General features: G+C 50.3%; 1 protein-coding gene across 1 annotated transcript in view; it reads left to right on the forward strand.

Moving 5' to 3' along the window:
* The window catches only part of LOC121276200 (E3 ubiquitin-protein ligase HECW1-like), a 527663-nt gene that overhangs the window by 339954 nt on the left and 163879 nt on the right, over positions 1–23830 (forward strand). The window contains exons 14-15 of the mRNA XM_041184341.1: positions 13775–13960; positions 20694–20828. Of these exons, the coding sequence (XP_041040275.1) occupies positions 13775–13960; positions 20694–20828 (321 nt within the window). The remainder of the gene's footprint in view (positions 1–13774; positions 13961–20693; positions 20829–23830) is intronic.

Consider the following 23830-nt stretch of genomic DNA (forward strand, 5'->3'; position numbering starts at 1 on the left):
GCTGGATGGATGGCTGCTGGGTGACAAGGGCTATCCCCTCAAAAGGTGGCTCATAGCGCCTCTCCGCCATCCAAGAACAGAAGCTGAGCAGCAGTACAATAGGAGCCACGCCTCCACAAGGGCTGCGGCGGAGAGAACCATCGGTCTTCTCAAGATGCGCTTCTGATGCATGGACTGTTCAGGGGGCGCACTCCAATACCCCCCAGATCATGTGTTACTGATAGTGGTTGCAGGCTGCGCTCTCCACAATCTGGCGCTGGAAAGGGGGGATGCAGTGGAGGAAGAAGATGTAGACGCAGCTGCTCAGGCAACAGACAATGAGTCCAGTAGTGAGTCCGAGGACAGGCATGCTCAGGAGAACGATGAGGGCATAGGTGCTGACCTGGGCAACCTCTAAGGAGGCAGGGACACCCGGGACACTTTGACCCAATGCTCCTTCAGCTAGCCTACCAAATAAGAACCACCAACACATGCCAGGGCTGTAGGCTCCATACTTGATACCTGACAGGAACATTTGCTTGGTGAATAACATGCACTATGTACCATTTCAATAAAGTTCAATGAGAAACAAGTCATCATAACATCATGGGTTACCCTGCACCTGCAGAACTAATGAAGCACCCAGTGGCTTGTTGTGCAAAAACACATTTAATGATATGCTGCCTGGCATAAAGTTAACAAATGATATTCAGAGGTGTTCTTCATCACACCAATTAAGAACTAAATTAAAAGTAGGGAACACAAATATAATCCATGCACAGGCCATGTTGTGATTAAGGTGCTTGAAGTTTTTGTTTGCAGGTGCTATGTCTAGGTGCTCCCCCCTCGCTGGCACCGGCATTGGAGACAGCCTGCTCCCTCTGCTGCCCTGTTGGCCTTGATGACCTTGGAGGTCATCCACTGGCCCGTGGAGCCTGTGCTGGCCCCACCTGGGAGGGAGCGGCCAGTGGCCTGGCTGCCATCTCCCCAGTCGCCGCAGCTTCATCGGATGCCGCAGTCACTGGCAGAGGGGTGGAGGAGCTGCTGCCTTCACCTGGAGCGCCCTGAGAGATGGCAGGCAGCTCGTGCACCAACACGAAGTCGCTCTGGACCTACCTGCTCACCATTGATGGACGGGCATCTAGCTTGGATACTGGGTGTCCAATCCACCTTCCACACTGACAGTGACCACCTGAAGTCATTGCCTGTGTGAAGGCTTGCAGGTCCGAGTGCATCCCCAGTAACCCCTGATTCAGCTCCTGGAGGAGCCTCTCAATGAAAGTCGCCACTCTCTCCATGGATAAAGCATTGTGCTCAGCCATGAGGGTCATTGCATTGCTCACGCTCTGCAAGGACTCCTCCACAACATAGACCATGGCACGCATTCCCTCAAGTATCCCTGCCAGATCCTCCCACACACCCTGCTGGACTTCCAGCATCTGCTGCCTCAGGGACTACTCCAGAGGCACATCATCAGCCACCAACTGAGCAGTCCTGGTCCCCAGCAGTCCTTCGACTGGCGGCACCCTGGGCACTCTCTGCCTCTGCCTGCACCTCAAGCAAGTGTGAAGTGCCCTCATCAATATGCTCCACAATACTAGCTGCCGATCTAATGCCTACCGGGGTGCTGGTTTCTACGCTGGTGCCTGCTTGAGAGACCGTTGTGACACAGGTGCGTTCTGTTGGGTGCTGTCCTCCGGGGTCAGTAGTGGGCCTTCAGTCTCCTCAGCTCGATGGGCTGCTGGTGACCATGAAAGGAAGAACAAGGACATGTCATTAGTTGAAGTCATTACACTGTGCATGCCTGGCACCCGGATGAGACACAGATCTGTATCATGGTGCCCTCAGTTTTCCATTATCAATAGGGATTACAGGTTCAAGGCTCACATCAATTTAGAGACTACAATGGAATGGTTGCAATGACAGACATTCTGACCTCAGTGCACTGCACTCTACCTCCCTGTGGCACCCCAACCTCAACATGGCTGGTTGACGTAGGTGCATGACACCTCTCCAACGACATGGCCACCTGCACATATCGGGTCAAGATGAGTAGGTGTGGGGGTCCCCTGCCAGTCCACAACCTCTCAGCATTGTTATGGGATGTTTTCTCCTGAAGGGACAGAGGAGCATTGATTAGTCCGCCCTGTACCTGCATTGCCATTGCCGCCTGGCCAACCCCACCTGAGGACCACCTCGCAGGGCTCAGCCCATTCGTGACCGTGGAGCCACAAGACACTCAGTCCAAGCAGCCAGGGATCACCCTCTTGCCCAAATGCTTCCTCTTTGACATTTGCCACTCAGACTGTAAGACCTGTGAGGTCCAAGGGGGGGAATGGGCATCTCTTAACTGCTGTGCTAAGTGGCCCATGCCAACACGGTAATCACCCTTCCCTATCAAAGGAGATCATTGAAGCGCTTCTGGTACTGCACGCATGTGCGCCTCACCACATCAAGGCTGCTGACCCTGGATGCCACCTCCTCCCGGGCCCTTTTGGTGACGTGGTGGGGGGGGGGGGGGCCTCCTCTTCCCATTCCTGGGGACAGGGATCTCTCTTCGTGCTGCCACCTCCTCCAGGGGGGCAGCGAGACACTCGTCAGAGAAACATGGGGCCGATTGCCCTGCCGACCTGCCCTCCTGCCTGCCGTGTCCACCAGCAACCGGATCCATCATAATGACCTTGTGTCCCTCCATGGCAGTCTTCCAGGGGCTGCCTGAGCTGCTTGTGAATCGGCCACCATGTTGCCGTCAGATCAGGCAGCCGCCCCTTCTCGCTGTTGCCGCTGTCGCATCTTACGCTGGGCGGGCCTTAATTTGCCTGCCTGTGTAAAATCGCAATGCAGAGCCGATCACGGGCGACAGTTGGGTTCCTGATCACCCCTGCCCGCCCCCACCGAGCCCAACCGACGAGCGAAAAATTCTGACCATCTTCAGGGTGTACTATTTTCAAAGTGCATCCAACCTCACCCCCATGGGCAATTAAAAATCAAACTCATAATCTCAATAAGGAAATGATTTACAAGCGGCCTCTCAGGTACTCCCTTTGTTAAGACAAATGAGATGTTGCAAGTTTCTTTCTTGCCTGGTTTCCTATCATTTTTACTATGATGCCTAACCTAGGTCTGCATGCAATGAAACTATCCTGACTGTCTCCAAATTTATTTTTCCTTGGAGACTGTAATAAAGACTCCAGAAAATGTTGTTCCTCTTTACATGCTTTTTGTGAAAGGCTGTAATATGACTGCTACCAAATAATTCTGATAAATTATAGGCACTGAAAGGGGAGGGAGACAAGTTCTGCAGCAACACACTGCAAAACAGAGAGAAAAGAAATAGTGGCCAGGATGTTGCCCTCGTTGGGTGGGCTCAGCGGAGGTGAGCGGGAGTGGTCAGGAAGCCGACCGCTGCCCCCGATCGGGCTGTGACCTCGATTTCACGCTGACGGGCCAATTAAATGCTGCAGCGCTCAGTGCTGGCTGTGTGAGAGGGGAGGAGGGCGAGTGGGGAACTTTGCGCATGCGTGCGGATGCGCGCAGGAAAAGCTCCCTGAGACAGAGCTGCCTCGGAGATGAAGATTTTGAAAAATAAAAAGGAAAGAATTTAAAAATATTAAAAACATGCCCCCTCATGCGACTCTGTCACACGAGCAGGGACATGTTAGAAATTAGTTTGAAATGTTTTTTTTTTAATGACAGATCGAAACCTCATCCCGCCCGTGGATGAGGTTTCGCAAAAAATCTCTTTCGCCTGCCCGCCAACTGTAAGGCTGGACGGGCAGTGAAAAATTTAATTCAATTAGATTTTTAATGGCCTTAATAGGCCTGTCAATTGTCAGCGGGCACACTGCCAAGACCCTCGCGCGCCTGCCGACCGAAATATCGCACAAGTACGCAATGACTTTGGGACGCTCCCCCAACGTCATCACGCATCATCTTACGCTCCTCCACCCCAAACACTGCTCACCCCTTTGACACTGCTTAGCCCCGCCCCCAACACTGCTCACCTCCACCCCACAACACTGCACACCCCCCCCAACACTGCACACGCCCGTCCCCGACACTGCTCACCCCCGCCCCCCAACACTGCAAACCCCCAGCCCCGACATTGCTCAGCCCCGCCCCCGACACTGAACACCCCCCCAACACTGCTCACCCCCGCCCCTGACACTGCTCACCCCCACCCCTGACACTGCTCACCCCCAGTCCTGACACTGCTCACCCCCACCCCTGACACTGCTCACCCCCAGTCCTGACACTGCTCACCCCCCCAACACTGGTCACCCCCGCCCCCGACACTGCTCACCCCCGCCCCTGACACTGCTCACCCCCAGTCCTGACACTGCTCACCCCCACCCCTGACACTGCTCACCCCCAGTCCTGACACTGCTCACCCCCCCAACACTGGTCACCCCCGCCCCCGACACTGCTCACCCCCGCCCCTGACACTGCTCACCCCCGCCCCCGACACTGCTCACCCCCACCCCTGACACTGCTCGCCATTTGACACTGTTCACCCCAACCCCCGACTCTGCTCACCCCCTCAACACTGCTCACCCCTGCCCCCGACACTGCTCACCCCCTCAACACTGCATACGCCCGCCCCCCAACACTGCACACACCCGCCCCGACACTGCTCACCTCCACCCCTCAACACTGCACACCCCCGCCCCCGACACTGAACACCCCCCCGACACTGCTCACCCCTGCCCCCGACACTGCTCACGCCCGTCCCCGACACTGCTCACCCCCGCCCCCGACACTGCTCACCCCCGCCCCCGACACTGCTCACCTCCACCCCCCAACACTGCACACCCCCGCCCCCGACACTGCTCACCCCCACCCCCGACACCGCTCACCCCGCCCCCGACACTGCTCACCCCCGCCCTCGACACTGCTCACCTCCACCCCTGACACCGCTCACCCCCAGCCCTGACACTGCTCACCCCCAGCCCTGACAGTGCTCACCCCCCCGACACTGCTCACCCCCACCCCGACACTGCTCACCCCCACCCCCGACACTGCTCACACCCACCCCTGACACTGCTCACCCCCACCCCTGACACTGCTCACCCCCTCAACACTGCTCACCCCCGCCCCCGACACTGCTCACCCCCTCAACACTGCTCACCCCTGCTCCCGACACTGCTCACCCCCGCCCCCGACACTGCTCACCCCTGCCTCCGACACTGCTCACCTCTGCCCCCGACACTGCTCACCCCTGCCCCCGACACTGCTCACCCCCCCGCCCCCGACACTGCTCACCCCCTGACACAGCTTACCCCCCCGCCCCCGACACTGCTCACCTCCACCCCCCTGACACTCCTCACCCCCGACCCGACACTGCTCACCCGCTGACACTGTTCACCCCCACCCCCAACACTGCTCACCCCCTGATACGGTTCACCCCCACCCCCAACACTGCTCACACCTTCGACACTGCTCGCCCCCACCCTCGACACTGCTCACCTCCGCCCTCGACACTGCTCACCCCCACCCCCGACACTAATCACCCACCCCGACACTGCTCACCCCCACCACCCCCCCCATCACTGCTCACCTCTGACTCAACACTAAGCACGCCCCCCCCGACACTGCTCACCCCCGCCCCCGACACTGCTTACCCCCGCCCTCGACACTGCTCATCCCCACCCCCGACACTAATCACACCCCCCCGACACTGCTCACCCCCGCCCCCGACACTGCTCATCCCCACCCCCGACACTAATCACACCCCCCCGACACAGCTCACCCTCGCCCCTGACACTGCTCACCCCCGCCCCCAACACTGCTCACCCCCGCCCCCGACACTGCTCACCCCCACCACCCCCCCATCACTGCTCATCTCCAACCCAACACTAATCACGCCCCCCCCGACACTGCTCACCCCCGCCCCCGACACTGCTCACCCCCGCCCTCGACACTGCTCTACCCCGCCCTCGACACTGCTCACCCCCGCCCCTGACACTGCTCACCCCCGCCCTCGACACTGCTCACCCCCGCCCCCGACACTGCTCATCCCCACCCCCGACACTAATCACACCCCCCCGACACTGCTCACCCCCGCCCTCGACACTGCTCACCCCCACCCTCGACACTGCTCAACCCTGCCCCCGACACTGCTCACCCCCGCCCCGACACTGCTCACCCCCGCCCCTGACACTGCTCAACCCTGCCCCCAACACTGCTCAGCCCCCCCACAACACTGTTCACCCCAACCCCAACACTGCTCACACCTTCGACACTGCTCACCCTCACCCCCGACACTGCTCACCACCCCCCCATCACTGGTCATCCCCGCCCCCAACACTGCACACCCCCGCCCCCGACACTGCTCAGCTCCATCCCCAACACTGCTCTCCCCCACCCCCGACTGCTCTTCCCTTTGACAACGTTCACCCCCGCCCCCGACACTGCTCACCCCCACCCCCAACACTGCTCACCCCCGCCCCCGACACTAATCACACCCGCCCCCGACACTGCTCACCCCCGCCCCCGACACTGCTCACCCCCGCCCCCGACACTAATCACACCTTCAACACTGCTCACCCCCACCCTCGACACTGCTCAACTTCACCCCCGACACTGCTCACCCCCCCACAACACTGCTCACCCCCCCGACCTCGACACTGCTCACCTTCACACCCGACACTGCTCTCCCCCACCCCCGACACTGCTCACCCCCCCACAACACTGCCCACCCCCACCCTCGACACTGCTCACCTTCACCCGCGACACTGTTCTCCCCCACCCCCAACTCTGCTCACCCCCCCCACAACACTGCTCACCCCTGCCCTCGACACTGCTCACCTTCACCCCCGACACTACTCACCCCCACCCCCAACACTGCTCACCCCAGCCCTCGACACTGCTCACCTTCACCCCCGACACTGCTCTCCCCCACCCCCAACATTCTTCACCCCCCCACAACACTGCTCACCCCTGCCCTCGACACTGCTCACCTTCACCCTCAACACTGCTCTCCCCCACCCCCAACACTGCTCACCCCCCCACAGCACTGCTCACCCCCGCCCTCGACACTGCTCTCCTTGACCCCCGACACTGTTCTCCCCCACCCCTGACACTGCTCACCTCCCCACAACACTGCCCACCCCCGCCCTCGACACTGCTCACCTTCACCCCCGACACTGCTCTCCCCCACCCCCAACTCTGCTCACCCCCCCCACAGCACTGCTCACCCCCGCCCTCGACACTGCTCACCTTCACCCCCGACACTGCTCTTCCCCGCCCTCGACACTGCTCGCCATTTGACACTGTTCACCCCACCCCCGACAATGGTCACCCCCAAAACACTGCTCACCTCCACCCCCCACCACTGCTCATCCCCGCCCCCGACACTGCTCAGCCCCGCCCCTGACAATGCTCACCCCGACACTGTTCACTCCCCACTCTCTGACACTGCTTACCCCCCGACACTGTTTACCCCCTGACACAGTTCACCCCCACCCCCGACACTGTTCACGTCCCATCCCCCAACACTGCCCACACCCTTGACTCTACTCACCCCCATCCCTGGCACTGTTTGCCCCCCTGACACTGCTTACCCTCACCCCCCAACACTGCTCACCCCCACTCCCCAACACAGCTCACCCCCGCCCGTATCTCTAAAACTACTCACCCTCAACCCCCAACACTGCTCAACCCCTCCCGCACTCTGACTGTGCTCACAACACAGCCCCCCCCCACCCCCCACACCGCCAAAGCCCTAACAAAGCCCAACCCCCAAACACTGCTCCCTCCTCTACATCCTCTACACCCGGGAGAGGTACAGGATGAACAGTGCCGGGGAGAGTGCGCAGCATGTCAGGGGAGGGGGGTGAGCAGTGTCGGGGGATGGACTGAGCATTGTCAGGGAAGGGGTGAGCAGTGTAGGAGGGGTGAGCAGTTTTGGGGATTGAGCACTGTCAGGGAGGGGGTGAGCAGTGTCGGGGGAGGGGTTGAGCAGTGTCGGGGGAGGGGCTGAGCAGTGTCGGGGGAGGGGTTGAGCAGTGTCGGGGGAGGGGTTGAGCAGTGTCGGGGGAGGGGCTGAGCAGTGTCGGGGGAGGGGTTGAGCAGTGTCGGGGGAGGGGCTGAGCAGTGTCGGGGAGGGGTTGAGCAGTGTCGGGGGAGGGGTTGAGCAGTGTCGGGGGAGGGGCTGAGCAGTGTCGGGGGAGGAGTTGAGCAGTGTCGGGGGAGGGGTTGAGCAGTGTCGGGGAGGGGTTGAGCAGTGTCGGGGGAGGGGTTGAGCAGTGTCGGGGGAGGGGTTGAGCAGTGTCGGGGGAGGGGTTGAGCAGTGTCGGGGGAGGGGTTGAGCAGTGTCGGGGGAGGGGCTGAGCAGTGTCGGGGGAGGGGTTGAGCAGTGTCGGGGGAGGGGTTGAGCAGTGTCGGGGGAGGGGCTGAGCAGTGTCGGGGGAGGGGCTGAGCAGTGTCGGGGGAGGGGTTGAGCAGTGTCGGGGGAGGGGTTGAGCAGTGTCGGGGGAGGGGCTGAGCAGTGTCGGGGGAGGGGTTGAGCAGTGTCGGGGGAGGGGTTGAGCAGTGTCGGGGAGGGGTTGAGCAGTGTCGGGGGAGGGGTTGAGCAGTGTCGGGGGAGGGGCTGAGCAGTGTCGGGGGAGGGGCTGAGCAGTGTCGGGGAGTGGGTGAGCAGTGTCGGGGAGGGGGTGAGCAGTGTCGCGGGAGGGGTTGAGCAGTGTCGGGGAGTGGGTGAGCAGTGTCGGGGAGGGGGTGAGCAGTGTCGGGGAGGGGGTGAGCAGTGTCGGGGAGGTGTTGAGCAGTATCGGAGAGGGGGTGAGCAGTGTCGGGGAGGGGGTGAGCAGTGTCGGTGGGGTTGGTGAGCGGTGTTGGGGGAGGGGTGAGCAGTGTCGGAGAGGGGGTGAGCAGTGTCGGGGAGGGGGTGAGCGGTGTAGGAGGGGGTGAGCAGTGTCGCGGGGGGGTGAGCAGTGTCAGGGAGGGGGTGAGCAATGTCAGAGAGTGAGTGAGCAGTGTCGGGGAGGGGGTGAGCAGTGTCGGTGGGGTTGGTGAGCAGTGTCGGAGAGGGGGTGAGCAGTGTCGGGGAGGGGGTGAGCAGTGTCGGGATGTGGGTGAGCAGTGTCGGGGGAGGAGTGAACAGTGTCGGGGGAGGGGTGAGCAGTGTCGGGGGAGGGGTGAGCAGTGTTGGGGAGGGGGTGAGCAGTGTAGGAGGGGGTGAGCAGTGTCGCGGGGGGGTGAGCAGTGTCAGGGAGGGGGTGAGCATTGTCGGGGGCGGGGTGAGCAGTGTCGGGGGGGTGGTGAGCAGTGTCAGGGAGGGGGTGAGCAATGTCAGAGAGGGGGTGAGCAATGTCTGAGAGTGAGTGAGCAGTGTCGGGGAGGGGGTGAGCAGTGTCGGTGGGGTTGGTGAGCAGTGTCGGAGAGGGGGTGAGCAGTGTCGGGGAGGGGGTGAGCAGTGTCGGGATGTGGGTGAGCAGTGTCGGGGGAGGAGTGAACAGTGTCGGGGGAGGGGTGAGCAGTGTCGGGGGAGGGGTGAGCAGTGTTGGGGAGGGGGTGAGCAGTGTAGGAGGGGGTGAGCAGTGTCGCGGGGGGGGTGAGCAGTGTCAGGGAGGGGGTGAGCATTGTCGGGGGCGGGGTGAGCAGTGTCGGGGGGGTGGTGAACAGTGTCAGGGAGGGGGTGAGCAATGTCAGAGAGGGGGTGAGCAGTGTCAGAGAGTGAGTGAGCAGTGTCGGGGAGGGGGTGAGCAGTGTCGGTGGGGTTGGTGAGCAGTGTCAGGGAGGGGGTGAGCAATGTCAGAGAGTGAGTGAGCAGTGTCGGGGAGGGGGTGAGCAGTGTTGAGGGGGGTGAGCAGTGTCAGTGGGGGGAGTGATGAGCATTGTCGAGGAGGTGGGTGAGCAATGTCGGGGAGGGGGTGAGCAGTGCCGAGGTGGGTGAGCAGTGTCAGTGGGGGGGAGTGATGAGCATTGTCGAGGAGGGGTGTGAGCAGCGTCAGGGAGGTGGTGAGCAGTGTCAATGATGGCGAGCAGTGTCAGTGAGGGGGAGTGGTGTGATTGTCGAGGACGGGGGTGAGCAATGTCAGGGAGGGGGTGAGCAGTGTTGGGGAGGGGGTGAGCAGTGTTGTTGAGGATTGAACAGTGTCAGGGAAGGGGTGAACAGGTTCGGGGAGGGAGTGAGTAGTGCCTGGGGGGGCGAACAGTGTCGGGGAGGGGGGGTGAGCAGTGTCGGGTGTAGTGGCGCGACCTAGAGTTTAAAGCAGATAACAGGCACATTTTAAAACAGTGAAATTCCCTGAACTTTGTGGTATTGTTTCTGGACTAGTAATCCAGAGACCCAATGTATTGCTCTGGGGACCTGTGTTCAAATCCTGCCATGGCAGATGGTGGAATTTGAATTCAATAAAAATCTGAAATTAAAAGTTTAATGAAGACCATGAAACTATTGTCAATTGTTGTTAAAATCCATCTGGTTCATTAAGGGAAGGAAATCTGCTGCCCTTACCTGGTCTGGCCTACATGTGACTCCAGATCGACAGCAACGTGGTTGACTGTTAAATGCCTTCTGAACAATGACAATTAGGAATGGGCAATAAATGCTGGCCTAGCCATCGAAGCCTACATCCCATGAATGAATTATAAAAAAGATACGGCCACAGTTTTGAACACGGTCAGTGGTGTGTATGTACTCCTGCTCCATTACTGATCAGAAGATGGGCCAATCTGATCACACCCTCTGAGATATGATTTAATTTGCCTCATATTTTCCTGACAAGCCTTTTAGACATTGGTATCAGGTAGACTAAATAGGCCAGGTTGCCAATTCCAATTGGGCTGTAATTCAGGAGATTTCATCACATGACCTCCCCCTCCAACCAATCCATTGTATTTGCCATTGGTTGCAGTCTCATGGCAATTGATCAATAATGGAAACCAAAATGCCCAGAATCCTCTGCACTCCAGAAACCACTCCACATCGTGTGGTTTTTCCAGGGCTACATTACATCTTGGACACATGGCAGACCTGCTGTTTATTGCGGGTCTGGCCAGAGTGAAAAACAAAATTAAAATATTCTTGGCCTGAATTTTCCGAATGGCAGTGCCATCTGAAGAGACGATGGGGAACGTACCCCCTCCGACTCCAAGTGCCCCGCAGCCATATCACACTCAAGTGAGCGTTAAGTGGCTGCAGGCGGGACTTCAGCCCCAGCAACAAGAACTGCAGTGGACTGAAGAGGAAGTTCACCAACATGCCTGAGCCTGAGTCCCAGAACCAGAGGTGAAGGTAGGTTTAAGAGGTCCCAGGGGAGGCCTGGTCAGGGCGCAAAAGGAGCAACTGGGATGTTGAGGGAAAGGCTGGGGCGGGGGGAGGTGTGCTAAGGTAGTCCAGCGACTACTAAACCTTAAATTGGAGGTCCCACCCACAGTCAGAGGGGGCTTCGGATGGAGGCGTCCATTACACCCCCCCCCCCCCTCTTCCTGAGACCTAGGCCGGTCTCTTATGGGTTTCCCCCACGCCAGCCTAAAAGTTGAGGTTGGGTGAGAAACAGCCCTTTAGCGGTCAATTAGTGTCTCACTTGGGGCAGGGGCAGGCTTCCCGTTGAGGCCTTGCCTGCCCCAGTGTGAAATCGCTGTGTGGTCGGGGCAGGCAGAAACCCAGTGGAAATTCTGTTCCTTCAATTTCCACTACCCCAGCCCTCCCCGCCCCCACCCTCACCCGCCTAAAAGCTCCCCAGCAGTGGAGCTTGAAATTCTGGCCATTGTGTTTTTTCTGTTGGATTGCTCGCAGTCATCCCTGGGAGATTTATCTTTAATTCTGGGATACTCCAACATAATCCAATAAGTTTGACAACATTACAAACAAGGCAAACCCTGCTCAAGAAAATAAAATGAATTGAGTTCATTGAACTGATCCATTGTACACATTGCACTGTAGTATTAATAAATGCAACTGTCATCCAAGATGAGTTTGAGTACAATTTGGTTTTATCTGCTTATTTGCTGTGTTACATTGATTCTTAATAGATGTGAATCAGTATTTAAATTTTACTTCCATCAGTGTTTTAATTCTGCTGTAACATCTACGATGGGAAGTCCGCTCACACAATACAACATAAGAAAGAAGTGTTTGTTTTCAAAAAAGAGAAATAAATGTAATTCCTGGTGCTTTTCTCTAAAATGACTGCAATGCTGTATCGCTGAGGGCAAAAATCCAGTGTTAGGCGGACCACTTTAAACCTATAGATGTGTGTACAAGGTTGCCATCATCACTGCTGATTGCCACTGCCCTGCACTGAGCTCCAATCAAGGGCTACTGGAACATTAACCCATTCCCATTCCATGGGCACTTACCACAAATGGTATGGCGGGCTTAGGTTATGACAAAGCACAGTTAATCCCATCCCACACTATGATGTTCAGATTATTGCTACCTCCCATTGTGCCCAGTTAGTTCCTGACAGGTATTCACTTTTAGTCATATTCTCCACCAGTATCTCATTAGCCAAGAGCAACATATCTGTTAGTCACATATATCAAGTGGAATAGGAAACAACACAGAGTTTTGAGACTGTAACATACCACCAGACTCAGTAACATTCAGAAACTGCTCACACTTTATTTCACTTGATACCTACCATCTACTGTTCCCCGCATGATATAAACAAAGTGTGACATAATCAATGTTTCAATGCAAACAAATTGGTAATTCTGCAATATAAATCATGTAGTACAGTACCTCAGTACCGTGAATCACATGATACATATGCTCTGCATTGTACCTTGTGATATGGTAAGTCTGCAGCTTGAATTTCACTGAACTTCATGGGTACTATATTATGCAAGGCAGAACCAGTGAGGGGAACTCAAGCAGCAGCACATCTCCAGGGGCAAAATTTTCTCCCCGTCAGGGGGAGAAGTGTGTGAGCGGGTGTGGGCACGCTGCCATTTTTCATGGGCGGGCCAATTAAAGCCCACGCACGGAAGCGCTGTGCGCTCCCCATGCAGGTGGGGGTGGGGAATGGCAAATGCAGAAGTGCACTCTTTCCCTGAGACTAAGTGCTGCCTCAGGGAGATCGGTTCCCAAAGGGAAAAAGTTATTCTTTCGAAAATTTCATTAACATCCATGTCCTTTGTTGTGACAATGTCACATGAGCTGACTCGGCTGCATCCCCGCTGATCTGAAAATGCAGATGACATGGGATAAGATCGGGAGTTCTGCCCGACATCATTCCGCATCATTTTATGCGACGGCGAAGCACTCTGCCCCCGCTCGCCAACGGGAAAATTCTTGCCCAGATGTTGATAACCTTGAGCACATAACCGAGGCTGTACTTGAGTACCATACTGAGATAGTGCTGCACTATCTTTCAGCTGACTCTAGATGGGGCATTAAATCAAAGCCCTTATATTCTTTTAGATGGAAAGAGCATTTTTCAAAAAGGGTGTATATGAATTCTCCTGTGTCTTGACCAGCATTTAACCCCTAGCCAAAGTCAAGAAACTGTATTATCTGCTCATTATCACATTGCTGTGTATAAATTGGCTGTTACAATTCGCTGTATTAAAACAGTGGCTACAAAAGTACTTAAATGGTTGTAAAACAATTTGGGGAAACATGATAACATGAAGGTCTGTATGTCAATGCAAGTTTTCTCTACCTTTTTAAAAGCATATTACTTTTATTACCATATAACACTCCGTACTCTACATAATACACTCCTAAGCATCTGTTATGTTCTGGACCATGAACATGATTTTACAGTAAACCACAGCAATAATTTACTATTGCCTTCAGAAAGCAGCATAACAGACCTGCTCAAACAACTTCTTCCATTCGCAGAGTGCCTATCGAATATTTACCAATAGTACTTGCTTGAAGCATATGATACTGAAGATCCGCAAGGATGCCCGGAATTTTGAGCGGTATCAGCATAACAGGGACTTGGTGACTTTCCTGAACATGTTTGCAGATACACAGTTAGAACTGCCTCGAGGATGGGAGATAAAGACAGATCAACAGGGCAAGGTAAGAAAGGCTAGGTCCAAGAGTATGGAATATTTCTTCAGGTTAGTGTTATTAAATGAGTAGCATATATATCTTTTATATTATTCCATAAATACATTTTTTTAAAAATCATTGTAATTTTGCTACCCAGTCAAGTAACAAAAAGTCTCCATTTTTAATCTGCCTCCCCAGTCTAATAGCTCTTTCAAAAAGTTTATTTTCCAAAATATTGTTGCACTCAATAAGAGTGCAACATCTTTATAATTGATAATGTAGGCTATGTGGAACTCCTTGATTGGTGCAGTTGAGTTTACAGTGCTGCCTTACCACATGACTAAGTGCAGGTAATTATACAATTTTAGCTTAATCGTGTACAAAAGCAAAATATTGCAGGTGCTGAAGATCTGAAATAAAAGTAGAAAATGCTGTAAATATTCAGCAGTTCAGGTAGCACCTGTGGAGAGAGAAATAGAGCTAATGTTTCAGGTCAATGACCTTTCATCAGAACTGGTTGATGAGCTCATTGGCAGCAAATTGCAAAGCTGCTGTCTGCCCACATCGCTCACCGTCTTGCCATTGAGGAATGAAATCGTTGAGACAGATGTCTCCGAGAGCCTGTATGAAAAGAGAAATGTTGGAAACACTCAGTGAAAGCTCTGATGAAAAGCCACTAACCTGAAATATTTATGATGATCCTCTCTCACAGATGCTGTCAGGCCTGCTACGTATTTCCAGCATTTTCTGTTTTAATTTCAGATTTCCAGTATTATGCTTCTAAGAGTGAATTATTTTTCTCATCTTTTTATACATTTGTTTGGTTAAAAGACAAAAGTATAAGACAAATAAGGGAGGACATTTTGGCCCAGCTCAGAGTTAAACGCTGAATAAGTGTTTTTCCTGCTTCAATCGGGCCAGGGCGGATATGGAAAATATCCCATTTTACTCCATATTTAATACTTGTATGTAGTGCAGCAGCTGGTGTGGTTAGTATGGCAACAGAAGATGCTAAGCCAGGTTACAATCTGTACTTTCCTGGATCCATAGAGGATTCAGGAGACGTACAGGTTTAAAGTGGATTTGCAGGATGTGCCAATTAAGTAAAGAAGTGTGGAGCCCACTAGTCGCACTCCTCACTCCACAGTGTGTGGGGGAAGGAAAAGCCCCACAGATGTAAATTCCAGAGATTGAAAGGATTCAGGAAGTAGAAAAATGGATGAATAATTGCAAGGGAGTCAATGAAGTGAATCTCTGTGATGTTAGCTTCGTCTACTGACTATTCTTTAACTTGACACCCATGAGGTGAAATAAGAAGGGTAAGGCTGCTCAATTAAACCATAGCACAATGTGCTACTCAGAGTGGATAAAAATAAACATTAACAAGGAGAACAGGTGAATGGTAGCTGTTGGGGAATTAGACAATTATGAGACAGACGATCTTTGTTGCAATCACAAAAAGGAACTACAAATGTTCTGCTCCCTCCCAGGTGCTTGAGTAAGGAAAGCATGGAGCTTCCAGAAAAGCTTCTGGCCACCAGGAGTCTTGGCTCATGTTGGAATCAATGAAAGAAGATAGAATACAATTTAGTTGAGTTTGCATAGTTCCAATCAAAGCTGCACCATAAGATTAAAAGGGCGGTTAAGGAGAGGAAGATTAGAGGCATCCTTAAAAAATGCATGCCTGCAGGGAGGATTTGGGATTTTGGGGGCATTGGGAAAACCCTGACAAAGACAAAAGCCGTTCGGAAGTGACCTGAACCAAAGTGCCCTTTTTGTAGAGAAGATTAATCATATAGAGGAGGAAGATTTTAAACTTATATGATAGGAGGGAGTTCACACAAGGTGGACCAAGAAACCGGAGAATTTTCTGAGCGATGATGCTCCTAACATGTTAACTATAGATTTTGAAAAAGGCCTCACGAGCAACAAAGGGCAGGGAGGAAGTGACCATAGAAAAAGAAAAGTGGTCAAATTTAATGATTGCAACCAGGAAAGAGGGCTAAACTCTATGTAGTTATGATCCCCATGGAGATTGATAACTTTTTAAAAGAGATTTGAATTCCCAGTGACCAACTCAAAAATTTCACGTTTTTAGCCATTAACTGTAACAAACAATCTTATATCAACATTTACTAAATATTACTTAGTAGGCAACTAATATACTAAACTTTTTTTTCCTGTGGGTATTGCTGGCAAGGCCAGCATTTGTTGCCCATTCCTAATTGCCCTTGCTAGTCTGTTTTAGAGGGCTGTTAAGAGTCAGCCACATTGCTGTGGGTCTGGAGCCACATGTAGGATGGCAGAGTTCCTTCCCTAAAGGACATTAGTGAACCAGATGAGGTTTTCCAACAATCGATGATAGTTTCATGGCACCATTAATGACAGTAGCTTTATATTCCAGATTTATTTACTGAATTCAAATTACACCAGCTGCCATGGTGGGTTTTGAACCCATATCCCCAGAGCATTAATCTGGTCTCTTGTTTACTAGTCCAGTGTCTTTACCACTACTCCACCTAAGAAAACTACAGAAAAGATAATTCCAACCCCATCCCCCAGCACCTTGACTTTCTGACATGACTGAAAATCCCATTCCACATTTATATATTACACCATCTCTCTTCAGAATTACAGTCTTTATAGGACCTAGTCCAAAGTTGCTCTCTGCTTCCAATGGGCTTCTCCCCATTTCACTGAGTCGTAATGTCCAGTGCCTGTCAAAAATCATTTCCCTCAGTCTTCTGAGAATTCCTGCCCTGACTTCCAGCAATGAGGCTTACTCCAGTGACTCCTCCTCTGGCCACACCAGGGTGAACCTTCCACTGTCTTTAAATTTCCACAGATTCCGTATCTTCAACCAGAGAAAGTGGTCCGACCCGCAAGCTGAGGGAGTGCAACAACTTCGAAATGTGTTCAGCTTTCATCTTAATAGATCTATTGAAATTAGTGATTGACAAGAATAGTGCACTATTGGCATGAAAGCTGTGATTACAGGAGGTTGGCCAGGAGCCAAAGGTCTATTGAATGTCCAGAGACTGTGTTTGTTAATTGCAGGCAACAGAGAATAAGAGTCATGGTAAGAGTCAGAATGCAGAAGCCAATAGATTTGTTGATTCTTTTCCATCCCTGAGTCTCCTAATACATCAATCCAAATATAATAGGAACAATTTACTCTTGAAGAAATTTGGAAATAAACTGAAGCACACTATCAGAAACAGAACACTTCAGTTAACAGATTGTCACCACCTTTTGAGACTGTAAAAGCTGGCTTGCCTTGTGGAACTGTTGGATTGTAAACCCTTTTGAAACTGTTCTCCTGGCTCTGGCAGTGAGTGTATTGGTCTTGATTGCTGACAGTTTAAAACCTCAAACCTATTCTCAAAGGACTGCATATTTGTTTTATTAGTATTGCAGTTATTTTGTATCATGTGTGAACATGGTGACCTTATCACCATAGGTTTGGTGAACAATGAAATCCTATTGGATAGCACTGCTAGAAGCATTAAAAAATGCAGTTGGGAAGCTAAAAACAATGGCTATTGTAGGACAAGAAAACTGCTTTAACTGAAGTTTGGCTGCTGACTGGAGATTAAGCATTCTGTGTTATGAGATTGTTAGAAGAGTTTGGGAAGTAGATACCTTAACCTTTCAAAGTTCTTTTAATTTAAGAACTATTGCTTTAGATTGGAAAATTGCACATCAGTTAATATTTTAAAAAGTTGATGGGGGCAGGGTTGGGAAGAGGCGAACCAGGGAATTATCGACCAGTTAGCCTAAATTCTGTTGTCAAGAAATTGCTGGAGTCTACAATTAAGGATAAGATGACCATGATCATTTTCAGATGATCAGAGAGAGCCAGCAGGGATTCATGTAGGGTAGATCACGCCTTCATATGAGCATATGAATTAGAAGCAGGAGTAGGCCATTGAGCCCCTCGAGCCTGCTCTGCCTTTTGATAAGATCATAGCTGAACTGACTGTGGCCTTTACTTTCCTGCCCCCCTCCCACCCCCCACCCCCTGCCCTCCCCCCCCCATACCCTTGACTGCCTTGCCAGCCAAGAATCTGCCTGATGAGCCTGATTGAATTTTTCAAAAGAGGGTGACTAGTGGACAGGGGAATGTTACCTATATGGCCTTCCAGAAGGCATTTAAGAAACTGTTAGCTAAGAATGAAGTTCATAAAATTGAAGGCAAATTGAAGGAAATTGGCTGAGCAACAGGAGACAAAGGTAGGGATAATGGGAAGGTATTCTTGGCAGAATGTGACTAGTGGTGTTCTGCAAGGATTAGTGTTGGGGCCTGAATTGTTCATCATGTTTATTAACAGCGTAGATGATGGAATAGAAAGCCAAGTATCAAATTTGATAATAACACAAAAGATTGACAAGCAATGTAGCAGTAAGGATAAAATTATAAAGCGAGATTGATGGAATAAGTGAATGGGCAAAACTGTGGCAAACGTAAGACCTAAAAAGAACAGAACTGGATACCTTCTAAATAATGAAAAGGCAGACAACAATGGAAGCCCAAAGAGACTTGGGAAAGAATTTTGTCAGCGCCATTCCCAATGACGGAAATGGAAGCATGTGCCACTTCCACTTTCTTGCTTTTTTCCATTTTCCATGTGATTACAATTAAAATTTAAAGTGCCAGCGACGTGCATGGGAAATATGTGCAATTCTGTGGTGGTGAACACTTTTCAGTGGTGAAATCCACCATCAGCTGATAATGCTGCAGTTACAGCTTGGCGATAAAGGAGTCTTCTGCTCAGAGAGCTCTGCATCATGGCCAAAACTTTCATGCCCAACTCCATTGCCATTAGCATATGAATTATTGAGAGCAGAAAATGTTTTTTTCCCAACTTAAATTTCACTTGGAACTAACTCACATTACTTTGGTTTCACTTTATTCACGTGTGCATCATCATTACTTGTTGAGACTAGCTTAGTCAGAGAGCTAAATATACCGGCAAGCCTCATGGTTGGCATGCATTAATGGTTACAGGGGAGTTAGGGGCATTCCTTTTTTCTGCTAACGGCAATTGATGCTAGATTAACTGTGAATCTTAAAACTGAGATTGACAGATTTTTGTCAACCAGAGATATTAAGGATTATGGAGCAAAGAGGAGTATATGGAGTTAGGTCGCAGATCAACCACAATCTCGTTGAATGGCAGAACAGGCTTATTGGGCAAAATGGAACTGTTAATATGTTCCTAGGAGTTTAAATGGGAAAGGATTTATAGAATGCATTTATGTGTATGTGTACATGTACACTTGCATGTGCATATATACAAGTATATGGTCATGTATTTATTAAACCAAAATACACAAAGTAGATCAAAAACTAAGGATGTTGATAAGTACATAGGGGCAAAAGGAACAAAAGAATATACTGAAAGAGTTGAGAAAAGGTTTGTGTGGGACATAAGAACCGGCAGAGACCGGTTGGGATGAATGGCCTACTTCTGTGGTGTAAATTTTACGTAATATGTAATTTTATGTAATTTGTGCAATGTTATCACATTCATTTTTTACATCATTGCTTTAACAAAAGCTTTGATCCACTTATTCCAAACAGGTTATTCGTATTATAATAACTGAAATAGAAATTTGATCATGTTTTCAACTTATATATTAAAAACTAACATTGCTCACAGTTTCCAAATCCAAATATTCTAACTTCTGGATTGGGGGGTGGGGGGAAGGGGAAGTTCCACACCGCATCTTTGGGTACCATCCAGATGCACTGTGGAACTTCCCCCACCACCCCCCCCCCCACCCCCCCCCACCAGATGTTCTCAGATAAGGAATGCATGGCAATTGCTCGGAAATTTCATACTTCTAATGGGCAATTGCCCTAGACTGGAAACCATCTGAAAATGCAATTTAGATCACAAACTTCGGATGATTCCTTCTGAGTTACAGTAATACCCACCAAGAAGAAGTTAGAAGAATTAAAACCACTTCTAGCTTCTAGCTAGCTATAGAACTGACCCAACCTGAGCCTCCAGGGGACTAACACCACTACTCCCCAACACCTCACAACCCCGAGTACACCCCTGACACCCCCAAACCCTCCAAGGGACACCCGACTACCCACCCCCCCCCCCAAATTGCACCCCTACACCCCGAATCCCCGTGGGACCCCCTCAACCACCCTCCCCGCCCTCTGACTTCCCCCCAGATCTCCCATGGATCCTCCGACCCCGCACAGAACCTCTCCCAACTGTACGCCCAGCCCCCCAAATGGCCACTTGACACCCACCACCCCAAATCCTGCCCACTTGCCTTATAAACTTACCTTCCCCCTGCGGACTCAAAGTGGCTAGACCTTTAAACTTACTTGCATTAGGGCAGCTAGTGCCATGGGTAGGGGGGTGCCCTCCTTACCTCTGACACTGCAGACCTGGACACAAAGCCTCAGGAGCGCGCTGCACTACACAAATCTCAACCAGTCTGAGTTGGAAGGTCAGGCGAGATAGGAGTGGCTGAATTTCCAGGTAAGGAACTGCAAGTGGAGTGCCAATCCGACTTAATTGCTACTCCACTGGAAGTTATGGGCCTATGTCTCCTTCTGTTTCCCTCCACTTCTATAAATCATTGCATAAGAAAATGTATTTTGATCTATTGTGTTGGTTTAAATAAATTACACTGAAGCTTTTTTTTTAATACCGTGTATTATATCTGAATTAATTTAATGGTGCATTGTTATTGAGGAATGTCATTCTCCTAATGGAAATATTCTCCATTCCAGTCATTTTTTGTTGATCACAACAGTCGAGCAACAACATTTATTGATCCTAGGCTTCCACTTCAAAATGGCCGGCTGCCGAACCATTTAACACACAGACAACACCTGCAGCGTCTACGCAGTTACAGTGCAGGAGAGGTAAGGGTGGCCTGGACTTATATACATAATTATCAAAAATTATTATGAGCAATTTCTAAGAAGGTATTAAATGTTGTGAAATGGGACAGGTGCTGGTGGGGTGTAGTATTAAACCATTCGCCACACCAAAGCTGAGCTCAATGCTGTAGAGGAAACCACATGAGGTTTATACCACTACAGTTTAAATTATACAAAACTATAACTCATAATTAACAAACGCACAAGCAAAGTCTCCACAAAGGTCAACTCCGTAAATATCTTAGCCAGTGCAAAAGTGAGCGATGCAGATTGGATGATCTCTGGTTCATTGTCCAGTCTATTCTGGGCAAACTCACCGTATAGGGGTTACGGTAACAACGCTATATTGTATCAATTTCTAAACAGATTTATACTGGGGGATGGCTGTTGGAATGAGCTTGAGATTAAACAATTCTTCACAGTAGAAGACACAAGTTACATACCAAAAATACAGGGTTACCAAGGAGCTAATAAAAGTGAGGAACTTAAGGTAATTAATATCAGTAGAAAAATATTGAAGAAAATGAAGAGACTAAAATCCAATAAATCCCCAGGACCTGATAACCTACGCCCTGGGGTTCTAAAAGGCATCGACTGGTTTGTCTGAAAGGCTGGTTTATGTGGCGTGTATCCCATCTAAGAGGCAGCTGCAGAGATAATGGATGTGCTGGTTATGATTTTTCAAAATTCCCTACATTTTAGAATGGTTCCAGAGGCTTGAAGGTTGGAAAACATTCTCCACTATTTAGGAAAGGAGGGAGAGAAAATACAGAGAACTAAGCTAAGGTGGTTAGCTTGACACCAGTCATCAGGAAAATGCTGGAATCTCTTATTATGGAAGTCTTAACAAGTCAAAATTGTTTAACAAAAGGAAACCATGTTTGATAAATTTGTTAGAGTTCTTTGAGGATGTAACTAGTAGGGTAGATTGGCACTGCTTTGAGTAGTACACTGTCACTAAGGAAGCTCTAGACACCATAGAAGGCCTGCCTATCATGGCAGAGCTTGATATCGAACCCACAGTAGAGGAGCTTAGCAAAGTTGTTGACCCACTTGCCCTGGGCAAAGCTTCAGGTACTGATGCTATACCGCCTGAATTCATCAAGCTCAGGAAACCAGCATTCCTACAGCATCTGCACGAACTTTGCTGTCTCTGCTGGAGGGAGAGGGGAAGTGCCCCAGGATATGCATGATATAAAGATTGTGACCATGTCTGCAACAGTGACCAAGGCATCTCCCTGCTAAACATTGTGGGTAAAAGTATTTGCCCATGTTATCCTTATCAAAACTGCTGATCCTGGCTGAACATTTCTACCCATAATCCCAGTGTGATTTCAGAACTGGAAGATCAACAACTGAAATGATCTTCTCAGTCCAACAGTTGCAAGAGAAATGCTATGAACAAAGAAGACCACTATATAATGCCTTCATCAATAACACCAAGGCCCTCGACATTGTGAGCAGAGGCGGTCTATTTAAACTGCTAGAATTGCAGCAATTTAAAATTGGCTGCCTTCCAAAGCTGCTTAATGTGACCTCCTTCCTTAATAACATGATGGATAAGAGCAGCCAGGACGGGGCAACATTGAAACCCTTTGAGATCCATAGTGGAGTCAAACAGAGCTGTGTTCTGGCACCAACACTCTTTGGTATTGTTGTAGGGTGGCCGAGATGTGCTATTAATGAAAGTGTTGAACTGCAAACACTTCTTGGGTGGAAACATTAAGTTTATTTACAACATACTCAACAGCAACTACACGTGTGCTTTCAACTCCAACTCTATCTCTGCACTGACCGTGAGGTAGCCCTTGCTACTCTCCTATTGGTTCCTACAGATCATGTGATTTTCCTTAACAAATATTATTCTTAAAGGTACATTGCACACTAAATAAAACCATAGTTATTATATTCCTCTAAGATAAAAACAAAAAACTGCGGATGCTGGAAATCCAAAACAAAAATAAAAATAAAAACACCTGGAAAAACTCAGCAGGTCTGGCAGTATCTGCAGAGAGGAACACAGTTAACGTTTCAAGTCCGTATGACTCTTTAACAGAACTAAGTAAAAATAAAAGAGAAGTGAAATATAAGCTGGTTTAAGGGAGGGTGGGGCAAATAGAGCTGGATAGAGGGCTGGTGATAGGTGGAGATAGCCAAAAGATGTCATTGCTCCAGTGAATTTCAACGCAAACTGGAGGAACAGCACCTCATCTTCCGACTAGGCACTTTACAGCCTTCTGGACTGATTATTGAGTTCAACAATTTTAGATCATGAACTCTCTCCTCCATCCCCATCCCCTTTCCATCCCCCCCCTTTTTTCCCAATAATTTATATAGATTTTTCTTTACCCACCTATTTCCATTATTTTTAAATGTATTTCCATCCATTGTTTTACCTCTACTTTTAAGTCTATTTCAATTCCTTCACCCCACCCCACTAGGGCTATCTGTACCTTGCTTGTCCTGCTTTCTACCCTTAATTAGCACATTCCTTAGATAATATCAGCACCTTCAACACCTCTTTGTCCTTTTGTCTATGACATCTTTTGGCTATCTCCACCTATCACTGGCCCTCTACCCTGCTCTACTTGTCCCACCCACCCCCCCCCAACCCCTTAAACCAGCTTATATTTCACCTCTCTTCTATTTTTACTTAGTTCTGTTGAAGAGTCATATGGACTCGAAACATTAACCGTATTCCTCTCCACAGATGCTGCCAGACCTGCTGAGTTTTTCCAGTTATTTTTATTTTTATTTTCATTATATTCCTCCCCCTCTAACTCAGCTATACATATTATATTTACAAATACATATTTTTCAAGACAACATTATACTTACATTGGGTAATGAATTTACAAGTTCAGTCTTTCAGGTGGTTTTTTGATACGCGTGGAACGTCGCAGCTCCACAACCTCAGATCCTTTGTCAGGAACCTTCTTTCCCGGAGTTGCCTGGACATCAGGTGCTTTGATGGGCACTTGCAG

The sequence above is a fragment of the Carcharodon carcharias genome, chromosome 3 (genome assembly GCF_017639515.1).
Source record: "Carcharodon carcharias isolate sCarCar2 chromosome 3, sCarCar2.pri, whole genome shotgun sequence".
NCBI lineage: Eukaryota > Metazoa > Chordata > Chondrichthyes > Lamniformes > Lamnidae > Carcharodon > Carcharodon carcharias.